At 47.2% G+C, this 18,635-nt stretch overlaps 1 protein-coding gene across 1 annotated transcript; it reads left to right on the top strand.

The window, feature by feature from the left end:
• The first annotated feature begins 1,838 nt into the window (after nt 1-1,838).
• On the top strand, nt 1,839-18,433 carry slc5a1 (solute carrier family 5 member 1). The gene is made up of 15 exons (XM_018750326.2): nt 1,839-2,128; nt 5,324-5,395; nt 7,059-7,163; nt 7,286-7,345; nt 7,511-7,615; nt 8,150-8,255; nt 10,853-10,933; nt 11,036-11,253; nt 11,555-11,690; nt 12,878-12,985; nt 14,417-14,567; nt 15,886-16,054; nt 16,284-16,499; nt 17,699-17,804; nt 18,202-18,433. Exons 1-15 carry the CDS (start codon nt 1,997-1,999, stop codon nt 18,414-18,416), a joined length of 1,980 nt encoding a protein of 659 aa, XP_018605842.2. The 5' UTR covers nt 1,839-1,996; the 3' UTR covers nt 18,417-18,433.
• The last annotated feature ends 202 nt before the right edge of the window (nt 18,434-18,635 follow it).

Here is an 18,635-nt window from a genome sequence, read left to right as displayed (position 1 = left end):
AGTGGACTGGTCTTTCATAACTCATATCAGAGCTCAAACCTAAGTTTTGCTCTGAATAAAAGGTTTGAAGTGTTCTAATAGTTAGGGGCGCGGTGGCGCAGTGGGTTGGACTGGGTGCTGCTCTCTGGTGGGTCAGGGGTTTGAGTTCCGCTTGGGGTGCCTTGCGGCGGACTGGCGTCCCGTCCTGGGTGTGTCTCCTCAAGGCCTGAGTTGCCGGGTTAGGCTCTGGCTCCCCACGACCCCGTATGGGACAAGTGGTTCCGAAAATGTGCGTGTTCTAATGGTTTCCCTGTGTGCTCTGTTTCAGCAGGAATGGTGTAAGGTATTCATAGTGAGGAATGTTTTGGATTTTTTTTTTTCACACGTAGAACCATTGCCATGGTGATGCTTTCGCTGTCAGTCCACAAGTCCATTGACTGACTTCCACTCTTATATGATGACACTCAGAGAGGCACTCAGAGCACAAAGACATCTAATTGTGAGCTAATTTCCAGATTGCAAAAAAATACCAGTACCCACTAATATATTTCATTTCAAATGTGTGGACATTGGGCATTCATTTCCAGTTCATTCTGATATTACTCAGCTAATGCATGTATTCTTAACACAGACTAAAGATCAAACATGTGCATCATGTGGATGGTATTATATTAGTTGCAATTCCTACATTTGAACAGTAGGGGGCAGCAGCGCCCAGTGGAAAGGTTGAGAAGGGGCTAAAACTGTCATTTCGACTCTGCCTATGTGACCCTGTTTATGTTTTATTATATTTTGTATTTCACATTACAAAAGGCTATTACAAACAGCCTGTATATTTTAAATGATCAGGTCATTACCACGTGTTTAAGAACTGAAATGCTGCACACACACAAGCGTATTGGTGTTCAGCTTCTCTAAGGATAATGACTGTTGTAGGTCACAAATTCTGTGTCTTTTGGGTGTTGCCTTGTCCCTGACCTGCAGACCGCAGGTACGGGCCACGTGTCGCAGGCGTGCGCAGTGAGAGGAGCCTTGTGTGCGGGATGCCTGCAGCGAAGTGTGATCGGCCCGTGTTTACCAGCTGGCACGGTCCGCTGTGACATCTTTTACAGTCTCCATCCATCCATCCATCCATCCATCCATCCATCCATCCATCCATCCAATTTCAATAACTGCTTGTCTTGAGCCGGGTCATGGGGGTCCAGAGCCTATGCTGGAATCACAGGGCGCAAGGCTGGGTGGGGGATACACCCTGGATGGGACATCAGTAAATCACAGCAACAGAATATTTGCCAATGCAATTTAGTACCATGTTTAAGGAACAGTGCACCTCATGTACAGTAAAACCTGTAGACAGGATTCCAAGTCTTTTTTCTAGACACTTATTCCCCACATGGCCACTGATCATTGACCGGAACGGCGGTATCTTTATGTTTACCACGGCACACTGGAAAGCAAGCTGCAGGATTCGGTGCAGAATGTATCTGCAGTGCTCGCTTTGCAACCCTTAGCTGCTCGGGTCCCGCTGGGTGACGCACGTGTAGAGAAACGGTCGTCTCCGGTCCCTTAAAAAGTACAACTGCAGCCCACAAAACGAACAGATTGGGAAAGAGCGCTCCTGTTGCCGGACACCAGTTTTTGATTTAACAAAAGATTTTCCTGGTTGGTTGATCATTGATGTGTGTTCAGTCGCTGCGGTTCAAACACTCACGCAGAGTAAGAGGAAAAACCTGGCACAGCACACCCTATTGCACTTACAAGGATGATTGCTATCTTGCTTCCTACACACACACACACACACACACACTACACCTGCAATATATACTGTAAGTGCAAGTGAAGGTTAAACTAGCATCAGAGTCCAGAAGTTGGGGGACGAACGAACTACAGCTTGTTCAGTCTCGGAACATCAGTGGGACTCATTAGGAGGACTCATCAGTAGGATTTATCTGTGGGACCCATGAGTAGGACTCAGTAGAAGGACTCATCTGTAGGACTCATCAGCAAGACTCTCCAAATGGCTGCGGACTATTTTGGATTCTCCTTTGTGCGCACGACTGAGAGCGACTCCCCCATACCCATCAACAACCCGGCCGACATCTCCGTCATCGTGGTGTATTTTGTGGTGGTTCTGGCTGTCGGAATATGGGTGAGTCTCTCATGGATCGCTGCAACAAACTGGCACCAGTCACACCTTAGGAATCCCACCAACTGTGGTCACAGAACTCCCAGCTAAAGCCTGTTTGACAGAGAGATTCTCATTTCGTGTTTTTCAGACTCAGCTCTCTAATTTCAAGCAAATATAACAGTTTTTCATCTTCTTTTTGACTGAACATTTCTTTTTCAATGTAAATTTATACAGTGCTGGTTGAAAGTATGTGAACCCTATAGGGATGCTCATTATTACATAAGATTTTGAATGTTCACATTTGTCTGACACTTTTTTCCCAAAAAACTTGTCATGTTAAGGTTTTACAATTTTTTTACCCATTTATACAGCTGGGTAATTTCAAGGTAAGTACTTCACTCAAGGGTACTACCGCTAAAGCTGGGGATCAAACCTGCAACCTTTAAAGCCAAAGGCAGCAGCACTAACCACTACAGCACTTGCTGTTAGAGTTTCCATCTTAAAATAAACTTATAACATGAACAAATGACTATGATTTACGCCCCAGGTTCTACTTACCTACTTGGTTGAACCAGTGCAACTTGGCTTTCACTTATTTTTACACTTGCACTACTTGTGTGTTTCTGCTACAGACATGATTTCCTCTAAAGCAACATATGGAATTGATCATTACACACCTATTATATCACATAAGAAACACTGATTCTCATTCAATAACCATTTTGTGGTAAAACAAGGGACACAAGGGCTTCACATACCTTCAAGCAGCACTGTCCCTCACTATGAAACCCTGACTCGATGAGCAATGTTATTGTTACTGAAGAGATAAAGACGGTCGAACGGAGCACTAGTAAGAGATACAGAAACACAGCACTGACAGTGAAATGTAAAATATCGGTGTAATACACTTTATAATCATTAATCAGCAAGATCCAGAGACTAAGCGCACAATTCAGTGATGGGATCAAATCTCTGCGTTTCTGTAATCTAAAAAAGGAGACAGTGCACACATGTAATAAACCTGAATCAATGACGCATAAGGTCACAGATCAAGAACATCATTCGTCTGTTGTGCATTATTTTCCACGTTGCACTCAGTGCGTTATTATATGGCGGCTGTCAAATTCACGGTCCAACATCTTTAATTAACACAATTAGCTGGGTGACCTATACAAGCAACCGATCCTGTGTGGAATAGCAGTTACTGAAGAATCGTGGTGTTTAAAGTCACCTTTTTAAGCAATATTTGGCCAACCGGTCTCTCGTACTCCAGGCAGCTAGTAGCTTCAGCCTTTGCATACAAAGGTCATAGGTTCAAATCCCACCTCTAGCTAAAGTATCCTTGAGCACGGTATTTACCTTGTAAGTGATTGCTCCAGTGAAATTAATCAGCTGTGTGACTCACTATAAGTTGACTTGTAGAAATGAACCAGGTAAATAAGTAGGTGTTTGATAATTGCTGGGTATTTTTCTGAGTTGCTTGATTAAATCACTTTGTTCCCATGATCGCACGGTACTACAAATGGTCCCACCTGTCTCAGAGCTGCAATAAAACAGCAGGAGTGTGCGTTCAGGCGAATTGCGACTGAAAGCACTTTCTGTTGCGATAAGATTTTATCTGGAATTGATTCTTTCGACTGGATTGCCCAGAATGCGATCAGTCAGCTCCGAACAGTAAAATACCCCCCCCCCCCCGAATTATAGCGACTAAGCCAAAAGGCAGAAGATAACAGTACCGTGTTCAGTCAGCCCCATAATGGCAGGAATTCTTAAAAAGAGCCCTGTTTTTGTGGTATCGCTTTGGTGCTCCTGCTGTGTCCCGCACACAAGCGATGGCGTTACACCTCGTTCTTCCGTCGCTCCTTTTTAGCCTCCTGTATGACGTCCACTTTTTCTGTGGCCTCATTCACTGCTGTGCCTGGAGAGATATTAAAATAGATCCCAGCTGGACTCGACTGCGATTTCACTGCAGCCTTTCGCTGGAAATGACACTTCAGTGAGTTAATGATGAAAAGTGTCCGTCCCAGCTCCAAGAAAAGAGTGTAATCATTAAACACACTTCTTTACTACTTGACACCTCGCTGAAACATGTCAGCGTTACAAAAGTATAACCTTCCTGAAGTTTATTTATTATAGCCCTTGGGCTGATTAAGGTGTCTGGGTAACAGAGGACTATCTAGGCAGACACTTTTCTCCAAAGCGACTTCCAATGAATTCTACGTAGTGTTATCAGCCCACACACCTTATTCACTGCAGTGATTTACACTGCTAGATACACTACTTACACTGGGTCACTCATCCATACATCAGTGGAACACACACACTCTCTATGTCACTCACACACTATGGGGGAACCTAAACAGCTTGTCTTTGGAGTGTGGGAGGAAACCAGAGCACCCAAAGACTTCCCCTGCTAGATACACTACTTACGCTGGGTCACTCATCCATACATCAATGGAACACTCACACACTATGGGGAAACTGAGCAGCATGCCTTTGGACTGTGGGAGGAAACCAGAGCACCCAACACAGATGTGGGGAAAACATGCAAACTCCACAAAGACAAAGTGGGCATCGAACCCATGTCCTCTCGCACCACCCAGCTGCAGTGAGACAGTAACGCTGTTTGCTGTACCACCGCACCTCCCATGGTTGCATACCCATGGGATACTTCAGTGTAACCTATAGCTCATCTACAGGTCATGATGGAACACATATCTAGAAGAAGCTCTCCACAGCCGCAACCATACAGCGCTGCATGAAAATGTGTGACCCTCCCTTGTGTCCCTTTGTTTCACCACGAAAGAAAGAGTTGTTTAATGAGAATTAGTGTTTCTCATGTGACACAATAGGTGTGTAATGATCAGTTCCATATGTTGCTTTAGAGGAAATCGTGTGGGTAGTAGAAACACGGTACTGCAGGTGTAAAAATGAGCGAAGCCCAAGTTTCATTGGTTCAACCAAGTAGGTAAGTAGAATCAGGTGTGTAAATCATAGTCATTTGTTCATGTTATAAGTTTATTTTAAAATTTTATACAAGAATGATGTGCATCCCTATAGGGTTCACATACTTTCAAGCAGCACCGTATACCTGGAACAAAAGTAAAAATTCAGTGTCAGAAATGTTTTCTGTGAATATACAAACATAAATATGTATTAAAGCAGCCGTAAAACATGTCGGCGGACTAAGCAGCTCGGCTCTGCTCGATTTGACAGGCAATGCTGAGCACGAACCGCGGCACGGTGGGGGGATTCTTTCTGGCCGGGCGAAGCATGGTGTGGTGGCCGGTAAGTCGGGCCGAACGTGGGATGAACAGCTTTTGACCGAGAGGGGATGGAGGGGAAAGACAGCCAATACAAATCAATGCAGAAACGAACCACCTATACCTATCGATGGGCCTGATCACCAATTAAACCTTGTGTAACAAATATATTGATCTTCATTACGTTGATAATCAAGATCCAAGTGTCACGAACGCTCAATTTCGGTTATCAAAATATAAGCCATGTGACCTATATAATTTTAAATAGTACATTTTTTTCACTTTTATTTCATTTCATTCAGAAAATTGGTTTAGCAAACCCTTTGCCACCTTGCTGTGAAGACTGCTCTATAAAAATCAGTTTCACGGGAAATTCTGAATTGCCCAGTCATAGTTTTACTGGGTTTCTTGTAATCTATCGTAGATCATTACCTAAAGGTAAGCTTTTCCTCATAGCTTCGCACAAGACGAATCATATCTTAGATACACACATTGCTTATCATGCTGTTCGTGGACATTAATGGTTAATAACTGATGTGCTTGTCTGCGGTCTCTAAACAAGATAGATCACTGCCCGCCGTACAAAATACACCGGTATATGAAGGAATGTTTACCGTAGGCAGAGGTGGGCTTGCTGTCAAGGCTGCGTAATACAAGGGAGGCAACATTTTCACCATGATATGATACAAAGACATCAATGGTGTCAATATCATCCACTCAGGATGCTTTTCAGAAATCAGCTGGTATTTAAATTCATTAATTTTGCTCACAGCTTTCTCCAAAGCAACTTAGAATGTTAATCAACCTGTGATTATTTACCTATTTAGACAGTTGGGTAATTTTACTAGAGAAATTTACAATAAATACCTTACTCAAGAGCACCATAGCTAGAAGGGGGATTAGAACCAGGATGCTTTGTGTCTAAAGGCAACAGCACTAACTACTACCCTACCAGTTCACCACACCCTTTATTGATACATGTTGTCTATATAACTTGTAATATGAGCTGGCTACTACCTCCACTTTCAAAGAAGTGCATAATCTACCATACATTTACTTTTTTTTTTTTTTTTTTTTTTTTAAAGCAGGCAGGGGGTGGTTGGTAGCATCATGGTTACAGCTGCTGCCATTGGACATGTTTACATTTGTCAGACACTTTTCTCCAAAGCAACTTCCAATGAGCTCTATGTAGTTATCAGCCCACACACCTTATTCACTGTGGTGACTTACACTGCTAGATACACTGCTTACACTGGCTCACTCATCCATACATCAGTGGAACACACTCTCTCTCTCTCTATCACTCACACACTATGGGTGAACCTGAACAGCATGTCTTTTGACTGTGGGAAGAAACCAGAGCACTCAGAGGGAACCTACTCAGACACAGGGCAAACATGCAAACTCCACACAGGCTGAGTGGGGATCAAACCCATGTCCTCTCACACCACCCAGGTACTGTGAGACAGCAGTGCTACTTGCTGTGCCACCACGCTGCCCAGAATCACTATTCCCACCAATGCAATGCAGGACACTGAAAGCTCTCAGGCCAAGTTCTACCACTTCCTTGATTTCCTTCTGAATACATGTATTTGTAATTAATCCCGACCGAAAGGATCTGAGAACACAGCAGGGGTCGTTGACCGTGGCAAGGGAAGTGCGCTGACCCTTCACCCTACCCTCCGCAGATTGGGGCGTCACTTTTTGCAAGTAACATCGGGAGCGGGCACTTTGTTGGACTGGCGGGGACGGGCGCGGCGGCGGGCATCGCCATTGGAGGGTTCGAGTGGAACGTGAGTACACTGTGTTGCAGGTCACGCCGCGTACCGGTTGTGATCTTTGGCTTTGCGTGGTACCTGGGGTCATTCTTTGGATGCCCGGTGACGTCTGCATTTGTGAAATTTGTGTGCTTCAGGCTCTCATTGTGGTCATCATCCTGGGGTGGCTCTTTGTGCCCATCTACATCAAGGCTGGGGTGAGTCACCGTCGGTGTGTGCGTGAGGCCCGGGCGGGAGGGGGGCGTCACCTTCTTCGCTTAAACCCTTGTCTAGCCTTGAGTTCCCCTGTTCTTCGCTAAGAGAGCGCGCGTCCTGCGGGAGATCCGCACGCTCTGCCGAACACAAACTCTCCTTCCGCTCAGGTGGTGACCATGCCAGAGTACCTGAAGAAGCGATTTGGTGGCCAGCGCATCCGAATATACCTCTCTGTGCTGTCGCTGCTGCTCTACATCTTCACCAAGATCTCCGTAAGTCCCCCGGGAGAGTCAGGGCGGCCACGGCCACCGCCGGCACAAGTGACCCGGAACCACGTAGCCTCGGATGGAGAACTCTACTCCCTACTCTCTCCATTCATGCTTCCCACACTGACTCGGTTGCACGTTTGACAGTCAAATACCTTCGGGCCCTATGGTGACAGGTTCAATCCCCACCTGTGGCTGTAGTACCCTTGAGCAAGGTAATTCCCCTGAATTGCTCCAGTAAAATTACCCTGCTGTGTAAATGAGCAAATTATCACAAACATCTCAACATTCTGAGTCACTTTGGATAAAAGTGTCAGGTAAATGTAATGTCTTCAGTTCAATTTGTAGCTGAGTGCTAATAACGTGCTTCAGCTAAACTCCTGACGCTGCTTCTCTACCCGTGAATTATATTTTTACGTCCATCCGTAGTCCTGATTTAACGCTTCAGAGCTGCTCGTTCACGTTAGAGTTTGTAGAGAGCTCCATATGATCTTGTCGGCTTCTCGTCTCAGCGCCACCCTTTCGCTTTGACATTTTCAGGCCGACATGTTCTCCGGGGCCATATTCATCAACCAGGCTGTGAAGCTGAACATCTACCTTGCTGTGGTGCTGCTCTTGTTAATCACGGCCCTCTACACTGTCACAGGTCTGTGTGCCCGTTGCTCTCCCTCTTGCTGAAAGTTGCGGCATGGTGGCGTGGTGAATAGCACTGCTGTCTCACAGCATCTGGTTGGTGCTAGAGGACATGGGTTTGATCCCTGCTTAGCCTGTGTGGAGTTTGCATGTTCTCCTTGTGTCTGGGTGGGATTCCTTTGGGTGCTCTGGTTTCCTCCCACACTCCAAAGACATGCTGTTCAGGTTCCCCCATAGTGTGAGTGACAGAGAGAGACAGTGTGTGTGTTCCACTGATGTATGGATGAGTGACCCAGTGTAAGCAGTGTACCTAGCAGTGTAAGTCACCACGGTGAATAAGGTGTGTGGGCTGATAACACCAGATAGAGTTCATTGGAAGTTGCTTTGGAGAAAAGCGTCTGCTGAATAAACAAATGTAAACATGTGCCCATGCAGAGCTCAAGATGCCCACATGACAGATATGCCATACGCCCAGGAGGCTCACATACTTTGTTTTTCCATGTTTACACTACCAGATGTGTAAATGGCTCTGTTTGCTTAAAACAGTGTAATCCGTGCAGTGCAACAGCATAAAGCAACTTTCTCCTGCAAGGTTTGCTGAGATTGATCTCAGTTAAAAAGCAAATTGCACAAGGGGCACCTTTCAGCATATGCAGTATGACATTGTAGTCACTTGTACTGCCATAAAAGAGCCGAGACGCCTCTGTCTTCAGGAGTAAAGTCCATCCCTTTCGATTTGCTTCGCTGAAAAATCTGCAGATGTCAATACGAAACGAGCAAAACCATCGGCCCGTTCGGATCGTTCCCTGCAGTACAGGTCTGTCTAGCAGAGTACATCGGGAACGGCAGCTTTGCGTGTCCTGAGAAGAAAAACTGGTGCGATTTTGTGGTGAACCGACAAATTCCATCCAGTCGAGAAGAGTCGTGTAAAAAATGAGCTTTTTGATGGAAGCCGTTCTCAGAAATGCAAAGACTGAAAAACGAATTCAATTCACTAATTCGGTTGAGAATTTCACGTACAGCACCAACCCCAAGCATGACATGTAATCATTTCTCCGACACTTTTCTCCAAAAGCGCTCACAGTGTAAAGCGACCTGCCACCCATCCAAAGAGCAGGGTCATTTTTTTACTGGAGCAATTTTAAGGTAAGTACTATGCTCAAGGGTACCACGGTAGGAGGTGAGATCGTGAACGTGCTTCACAACCAACGGCAACCACCCCAGAAACTACTAGTGTATCATTGTAAGCACTGTAGTATAATATATGTGCTGCAGCTCAAAGTTATATTTTAAGTATATATTTATTTTAAAGGGGATGCGGTGGCGCAGTGGGTTGGACCGCAGTCCTGCTCTTCGGTGGGTCTGGGGTTCGAGTCCCGCTTGGGGTGCCTTGCGACGGACTGGCGTCCCGTCCTGGGTGTGTCCCCTTCCCCTTACGCCCTGTGTTGCCGGGTAGGCTCCGGTTCCCCGTGACCCCGTAAGGGACAAGCGGTTCTGAAAATGTGTGTGTGTGTGTGTGTGTGTGTGTGTGTGTGTGTGTGTGTGTGTGTGTGTATTTATTTTAAAAGTTAAAATATACACATTATATGCATGTATTTACACTTGTAATACATTTGCACTGTTTTTAATTCATTTAGTTGACACTTTTCTCCATAGTCACTTGCAATGTTCAATGGTACTTATAATTATTTACCCATTTATACAGCTGGGTAATGTTTTTCCAGAGCAGTTTTAGGGTAGGGGGGTGTGGTGGTTCAGTTGGTTGGCCCGGGTCCTGCTTTCTGGTTAGTCTGGGGTTCGAGCCCTGCTTGGGGTGCCTTGTGATGGACTGGTGTTCCGTCCTGGGTGTGTCCCCTCCCCCTCCAGCCTTGCGCCCTGGGTTAGGCTCTGGCTCCCTGTGACCCTGTATGGGACTAGCGGTTCAGACAGTGTGCGTGTAATTTTAGGGTAAGTACCTTGCTCAAGGTAGGAATCAAACCTGGGACCTTTGGATCCAAAGGCAACAGCTATCAACTGTCCCCTGTTAATGTGTGTTAATACAGCTACATATATATGTATAAAATATAGAATGATAAATAGATATTTTTAAAGTTATATTTTGATATCCAGTGTGCTGGATAAGGGTTGGACCGGGTCCTGCTCTCCGGTGGGTCTGGGGTTCGAGTCCCGCTTGGGGTGCCTTGCGATGGACTGGCATCCCGTCCTGGGTGTGCCCCCTCCCCCTCCGGCCTTACGCCCTGAGTTGCCGGGTAGGCTCCGGTTCCCTGCGACCCCGTATGGGACAAGCGGTTCAGAAAGTGAGTGAGTGAGTGAGTGTGCTGGACAAATGTGTAGTTTGTTTTCTGTCTAATAATTAAAAATATAGTAATACCATCTACACAGATGCTTGCGTAATGCATGCTGCTTTATACCGTGGTTTGCGGCAAATTGGCTGCGCTCAAAAATCACGGCTCTCCATCCAGACCTCTCCTTCTGTCGGCGTGGCGCGCTGCTGCGCTGTTCTCGGTACGTCGCTATGCGGAGAAGCGTCTGTGAAATGAGTGAAAGTCCCTGTACCTGTGTCTCGCAAGGAAGTCTGTCCTCAGCAGTGTCTGGACCTTCTGCTTGCAGGTGGACTTGCGGCAGTGATCTACACAGACACCCTGCAAACAGTCATCATGGTTGTGGGTGCCTTCATCCTTATGGGCTACGGTGAGTTCTCCCTTGCTGCTGCTGACACTGCCACCGCCGCCCCCCACCCTTGGTTTCCGTGTCCCTCAACTTAATTCTCTTTATTCCCTCGTGTTTCCATAGGTTTCAATGAGGTGGGGGGTTATGAGAGCTTTAAGGAAAAGTATATGAACGCCATTCCTTCCATTATCAATGAGAGTATCAGAGAACATGAGGAATGCTACACCCCCCGCCCAGACTCCTTCCACATCTTCCGAGACCCAATCACCGGGGACTTGCCTTGGCCTGGTCTTGTCTTTGGCCTCACAATTCTCGCCACCTGGTACTGGTGCACCGACCAGGTACGAGCCGCATCCGATCAATACGAGAATCAAGTGTCTGATGTGATCACGCGTGTCACCAGAAGAGTGAACAATCACACCTTGAGTTTGTACTGTCCTGCTGAGGATGGCAGGTGTGCTTTCGTGTCCTTGACCCATCCAGTAGCGGTTAGCTCTTCCGCTTCCTGCCAGTCCTGCCAAAAACCAGCAAGCACCGGTCTGAAACTCACAGACACACCAAGTCTGCCTCCTGCCCATCTTGAGGTCTTAGACTCCTGAATCTGGAAGCTCGGTCTCATATCTACTACCCGTTCCCACCTAGGTCATTGTCCAGCGTTGCCTGTCGGCCAAGAACATGTCCCACGTGAAAGCAGGATGCATCCTTTGTGGCTACCTGAAGCTGCTTCCCATGTTCCTCATGGTCTTCCCCGGCATGATCAGCAGGATCTTGTACACAGGTCAGAGCTGCAAATGTGCATTTATTGTTGGGAGGGCCAGAGAGTCCGTTCGTCCAAATGACCCTTGTCACAGGCGTCGAACCCGTCACACAGATGTATTTTTGAGGACTGTGTTGGTGGAGCCAGTTTTCTGCCAGTTTCTGTCACGAGGGGCTGCGACGCCATGCGCCACCCTGCCCTCTCCTGCCGCCTGATACACTGTAGTGGTGAAGGGGGAGCTGAGCCATAAGGCAAAGCTCTCCATTTACAGGGCGATCTACGTTCCAACCCTCACCTAAGGTCATGAACTTTGGCTAATGACCGAAAGAATAAGATCGCGGATACAAGCGGCCGAAATGAGTTTTCTTCGCAGGGTGTTGGGACTCACTCTCCGTTTCAGGGTGAGGAGTTCGGACATCCGGGAGGAGCTCAGGGTAAAGCCGCTACTCCTCCACATTGAGAGGAGCCAGTTGAGGTGGTTCGGGCATCTGATAAGGATGTCCCCTGGGCACCTCCCTTTGGATGTATACCAGGCACGGCCAACTGGGACGAGGCCCCGAGGTTGGCCCAGGACTCACTGGAGGGATTATATCTCACAGTTGGCCTGGGAACAGCTGGGGATCCCCCAGGTTGAGCTGGAGGAAGTTGCGGGGGACAGAGGTGGCTGGGTCTCTCTGCTCTCCCTGTTGCTACCACAACCTTACTAGGATAAGCGGGAAAGAAAATGGATGGATGGATGGATGGATGGATGGATGTGTTGAAAGCCTGCATCCTGGTGGAGCGAAATCTGATGATGCAATTTTATATTTCCAGAAAAGCAATGAGTTTTCCTTGTGCTGTTAAAGTACTTGTTACAGCCAAGTGGCACAGCGGTGCAGCAGTAACGTTGTTTTCAGGTTCTCCCCCAAAGACAGGTGCAGAAGAAAGCACCAGTAAACCAGTTCTGAACCCTCCCTTACCATGAAAACCACACAAATTCCCGCTATACCTAGAATTTAACGCAACACCACTTACTCTTGGCCGCACAGCCAAGCGTAGGAAAGAGCAGCAGTGATAGATTTGCATTAAAGATGAATATAAAAGTGAAGGAAAGTTCAGTGGTGGAGTAGTGTAAAGAAAAAAGTAATACCCTTAGTGAGGGCGCCTTCGTGGAACTTGGGTGCGGGACTTTGCAGTCCATGCTCAGCGCCTCTCCGTTCTTCTTTCAGATGTGGTGGCCTGTGTGGATCCGGATAACTGCACCGAATATTGTGGCACGCCAGTGGGCTGCAGCAACATCGCCTACCCCAAGATTGTGGTGGACCTCATGCCCAACGGTAGGCCGTGTGGGAGCGTCCTTATTAAATTCGCCTTGGAACGTCTGTGTCCGATGACTCCGATTTATTTGAGGGAGTCTATTTCAAGAGTGTGGTATTGAGGATCAGTACATGCACTTGCAACTGGAAGGTTACTGGTTCAAGTGTTCGATGGGGGTCCTGTTATATTACCTCTAAATTAGTTAACCTGAATTCCTTTGGTGAAATATCAAGCGGTACAATCAGATGGAACAGTAAATCACAGCCTCAGAATAGCTGGTAATGTAGTGATTAGAGCTGCTGCCTTTGGATCCAAAGGTTGCTGGTTTGAATTTCACCTACTGCTGTTGTACCCTAGAGTAAGGTACTTACCCTTAGTTACTCCAGTAAAATTGCCCACCTGCATAAATGGGTCAGTAACTGTAGGTAGCTTAACACTGTCAGTTGCTCTCCAGAGAGTTGTACTGATTTAACTATAACTACATTATTCTTTATTATTTTGAAATTAGGAAAAAATGTACAAAATCTCAGTGATACATTCATATGTTTTATTTTTTTTATACTGGGGACAGCTGGTAGAGTGGTGGTTAGAGCTACTGCCTTTGGATCCCAAAGGTCGCAGGTTTTATCTCCGGCTGTAGTACCCTTGAGAAATATACTTACCCTAAATTGCTGCAGTAAAAATTATCCAGCTGTGTAAAGAGGTAATTAGTTGTAGGTTGCTTAGCAGTGTTGTTTGCTTTGAGAAAAGTGTCCGAAAAATGAATAAATTTGAAATACTGGGAAAGCGGTTGAGTTATGGGGGCGTGGTGGCAGGGTGGCCTTGGCCGGGTCCCGCTCTCTGGCAGGTTTGGGGTTCGAGTCCTGCTTGGGGTGCCTTGTGATGGACTGGTGTCCCATTCTGGGTGTGTCCCCTCCCCCTCCAGCCCTGCACCCTCTGTTGCTGGGTTAGGCTCCGGTTCGCCGTGAACCCGCTCGGGACAAGTGGTTCAGAAAATGTGTGGGTGTGTGTGTGGTTGAGTTATGGAACATACAGAAAATCTTAAAGTAAATGAATAGATGACTATGATTTACACCCCTGATTCTACGTACCTACTTGGTTGAACCAATGAAACTTGGGCTTCACTTATTTTTACACCTGCACTACTTGTGTGTTTTTACTACACACATGATTTCCTCTAAAGCAACATATGGAATTGATCATTACACACCTATCATGTCACATGAGAAACACTGATTCTCACTAAATAACCATTTTGTGGTAAAACTAAGGGACACAAAGGGGCTCACATAGTTTCAAGCAGCACCACATTTGATCGTTCAGAAAACAGGAAGCAGCATTCTTAAAATTTCTTGCGAAGCAAATCAAGTTAAATGTGTTTGTTATTCAATTACGACTTTCCTTTTCATTGAAATTAACCCCCCCCCCCCCTTATCACTGTCCTCTCGCAGGCCTCAGGGGGCTGATGCTCTCCGTTATGCTGGCCTCCCTCATGAGTTCACTCACCTCCATCTTCAACAGCGCCAGCACCCTCTTCACGATGGACATCTACACCAAGGTCCGTCGCGCTGCGTCTGAGAGGGAGCTCATGATTGCTGGCAGGTAACCTGTGTGAGTGTGTGTGTGTGTGTGTGTGTGTGTGTGTGTGTGTGTGTGTGTGACAGGACAGGTAACTCACCTGTGTGACACTGAGTGTTTCAGTACCTAATCTATTATTGATTCGTTGCATTACGCTGCCCCTCCCCCCATGCTATAAAGAACACACACACACACACACACACACACACACACACACACACACACAAACAAACAAACAAACCACTTGTCCCAAGCGGGGTTGCAGCAAGCCACAGCCTAACCCAGCAATGCAGGGCACAAGGCTGGAGGGGGAGGGGACACACCCAGGATGGGACGCCAGTCCATCACAAAGCACCCCAAGCAGGACTCGAACCCCACACCCCCCAGAAAGCAGGACCCAGCCAAACCTGTTGCACCACCGAGCCCCACGCTATAGAGAACTGAGTTATGAATTTTCAACGATTTGAACATTTTTAAGTTTTTACGCATCCAGCCAACAGGCATCAGTAAAACACACTCAAGCAAAACAGGAGTGTGACACTCAATCATCTGGACTCCCTTAAAGAGAGTTTACAGCTCATGTCTGGTGTTTCTCAGTGCTGGTGATCAGTAATAAGGTGAGGATATGTAAATGTACATGTATGTATGGAGGGAATCAATCCAACGCCCACATAGAGAAGGACTTTGTGGACACAACGTGTGAGGCACTTTAAACTTTAATTGTCTGTAGTTCAAAGTTAATAGCGATATTAAAAAAAAACTGTCGTAAATCATTTCCATCTATTATATTATTATAGCTGTGTCTGAGATTTGTTCAGAAAGTATCCTTGGAATAAAGTGGGTGGGGTCTGTATTATTGTCTTGTGATTTTGATTTATTAGTAAAATTGACTGTCAAGGTACGAACAAGGCAAATTGCAAACAAATTACTGGTCCTTGTGGTCTGTTAGTTGGAACAGCTCCTATATAATGTTGTCATTATATCAAGAGTCAGGCCAACTAACGCAGCACGGTGGTGCAGCACAGCATCTGACTTGTGCGTTCAGGTGTGGGTTTGAATTCCGCTCGGTCTGTGTAGTTTGCACGTTCTCCCCGCGTTTGCGTGGCGTTCCTTTGCCTGCTCTGGTTTCCTCCCACAGTCCATAGATGTGTTTCAGGTGAACCGGTTTGATGTGTGAGTGAATGAGTGTGTCAGGATGGCCTGGGTGCACTCTGACTCATACCTTATGCTTCCTGGATAGGCTCTGGACCACTGAGATCTTACATTGGAGAAGCAGTTACTGATGACAAATCAATATTGTTTGTACATTATTTTGGTGACAAATCCACATGTTTTTGCTCAGGGTCTTCATCCTGGTTTTGATTGGGGTGAGCATCGCCTGGATCCCCATTGTCCAGAATGCTCAGAGTGGGCAGCTCTTCGACTACATCCAATCCGTAACCAGTTACCTGGGTCCACCCATCGCTGCCGTCTTTCTCCTGGGAATCTTCTGCAAGCGGGTCAATGAGCCAGTGAGTGAGTGAGTGAGTGAGTGAGTGAGTGAGAGAGAGAGAGGATGCACAATTTAGTTAAGTTTAGCTAGTTAAGGAAAAGGGTAGTTTTTCGGTCTTGGACATTTCAGCAGCCCATTTAGGTTCTTCTCCAGATGTTACGTTCTTACACCAAGTCTCTCTCTCTCTCTCTCTCTCTCTCTCTCTCTCTCTCTCTCTCTCTCTCTCTCTCTCTCTCCCTCTCCACTAGGGGGCATTCTACGGGCTGGTGCTGGGTCTGCTCATCGGTCTGGCGCGGATGCTGACGGAGTTTGGCTACGGCACCGGCAGCTGCTTGAATCCCAGCAACTGTCCCAAGATCATCTGCGGTGTACATTACCTCTACTTTGCCCTCATCCTGTTTGGAATCACCTGTGTGGTGGTCTTGAGCATCTCCCTGATGACCAAGCCCATTGAGGATAAGCATGTGAGTTTGGCTCCGCCCCCTGAGCATATGAGGCCCCACCCCACACAATTTATTACATACATGTCAATATGAATGCAGGGCTGAAATAGGGTTAAAGAGACCAGTCTGAGCACTACAGTTACTGTGTCTAAGGTAAGCAGGTACAAATGGCCTGTGATGGACTGGTTTCCTGTATAGGGTGTACAAACCCCCCCCCCCGGGAATAGACTCCAGTTCACTATGACCCTGCTCAGGACAAGGGCTTATTGAAACTGGATGGACTGATTGATCAATGGATAGATGGAAAGGCAAAAAATACAACAAAAATTGTAAAATGTAAAGATTATGACGTAAACTGTGAGAGAATTCCACTCACGAATGCAGATCTGCGGCATATAAAATGGAAATATTAAAATGATATATGGGGGCGCGGTGGCGCAGTGGGTTGGACCGCAGTCCTACTCTCCGGTGGGTCTGGGGTTCGAGTCCCGCTTGGGGTGCCTTGCGACGGACTGGCGTCCCGTCCTGGGTGTGTCCCCTCCCCCTCCGGCCTTACGCCCTGTGTTACCGGGTAGGCTCCGTGACCCCGTATGGGACAAGCGGTTCTGAAAATGTGTGTGTGTGTGTAAAATGATATATTTTCAAATGTAAACAACATGAAGCATCATTGTTAAACGTGAAATCGTGAAAAGTTAAACACGGAATTATGTTATATTACTACACTGCAACGGGGGGTGGGGTGGCGCAGTGGGTTGAACCACAGTCCTGCTCTCCGGTGGGTGTTGGGTTCGAGTTTCCGCTTGGGGTGCCTTGTGATGGACTGATGTCCCGTCCTGGGTGTATCCCCTCCCCCTCCGGCCTTACGCCCTGTGTTACTGGGTAGGCTCCGGTTCCCCGCGACCCTGTATGGGACAAGCAGTTCTGAAAGTGTGTGTGTGTGTGTACTACCCTGCAATGGACTAGCATCCTGTCCAGGGTGTATCCCCACCCTCAGTCTTGCACCCAGCAATTTTGGGATAGGCTCCGGACCCCTGTGACCCTAATCAGGACAAGCAGTTAATGAAAACGGATGGATATTTCATATTATATTATTTCAATTATAGTATACTGATATTAACATTAACTTTGTATTCAAAGTTCATAGGTAAAGCAAATTTAACACACGTATAAGGGAGCTGTACGTGACTAAACTGTCCGGTTGCGCCTCTCTCCACATCCAGCTGTACCGGCTCTGCTGGAGCCTCAGGAACAGCACTGAGGAGAGGGTGGACCTCGAGGCAGAAGACTGGAACGAGGAGCAGAACAAGAAAGACATGAAAATAGAAGGTATGCGGCGCTGATCTCTGCCCATTCCTAGCAAGACACCCATGCGCCACATGCAAACACACACTGGTGAAAGCACACACATGCCAACACATACAGTGCTGCTGGAAAGTGTGTGAGCCCCATAGGGAGCATCACTGTTCTTACATAAAATATTAAAATAAACCTATAAATCTTAAGCAACATCTGGAATCGCTCATTACGCACCTTCTATGTCTGATGTGAACGACTGCTTCTCGTGAGATATCCATTTCGTGGTAAAACTGAGACGCAAGGGGTTCGCACACTTTCAAGCAGCGCTGGACCTGCTCTCGCTGGAAACCACGTCCGTGCACGCACACACTCTTTCTGAGCACTCAGACACACGCGATCCAGCATGACGCCCTCTCTGTGCCGCCAGAGCCCACGGAGGAACCCGGGTGCTGCAGGAAAACCTTCAACTGGTTCTGCGGCTTCGAGCAGAAAACCGCCCCCGAGTTGAGCCCCGAGGAGCAGGCTGAGCTGCAGAAGCAGTTGACCGACACGTCAGAGCAGCCCTTGTGGCGGAACGTAGTCAACGCCAACGCCATCATCCTGCTGGCCGTTGCTGTCTTCTTTTACGCCTTCTTTGGCTAGCGCCAGTCGAACCCCCCCCGGCCCCACCCTTCCCCAGGGCCTCCTAGTCTCTGGTTTCTCATGGTGTCCTTCAAATCTGGACATGACATCTCGTCCCTCCACCCCACGACGGGACTTTCAGGGACTGCCTAAGGAGATCTCGCCGTGCATGGATTTTTCAGATTACCGCCTTCATCCCAGTCATACTCTTTGCGCCGTGATGGGGCCGCATCTCACGTC

The sequence above is a fragment of the Scleropages formosus genome, chromosome 6 (assembly GCF_900964775.1).
Source record: "Scleropages formosus chromosome 6, fSclFor1.1, whole genome shotgun sequence".
Classification (NCBI taxonomy): Eukaryota; Metazoa; Chordata; class Actinopteri; order Osteoglossiformes; family Osteoglossidae; genus Scleropages; species Scleropages formosus.
The sequence above is the reverse complement of the archived record's forward strand: the minus strand, read 5'-3'. Positions and strand labels throughout refer to the sequence as shown.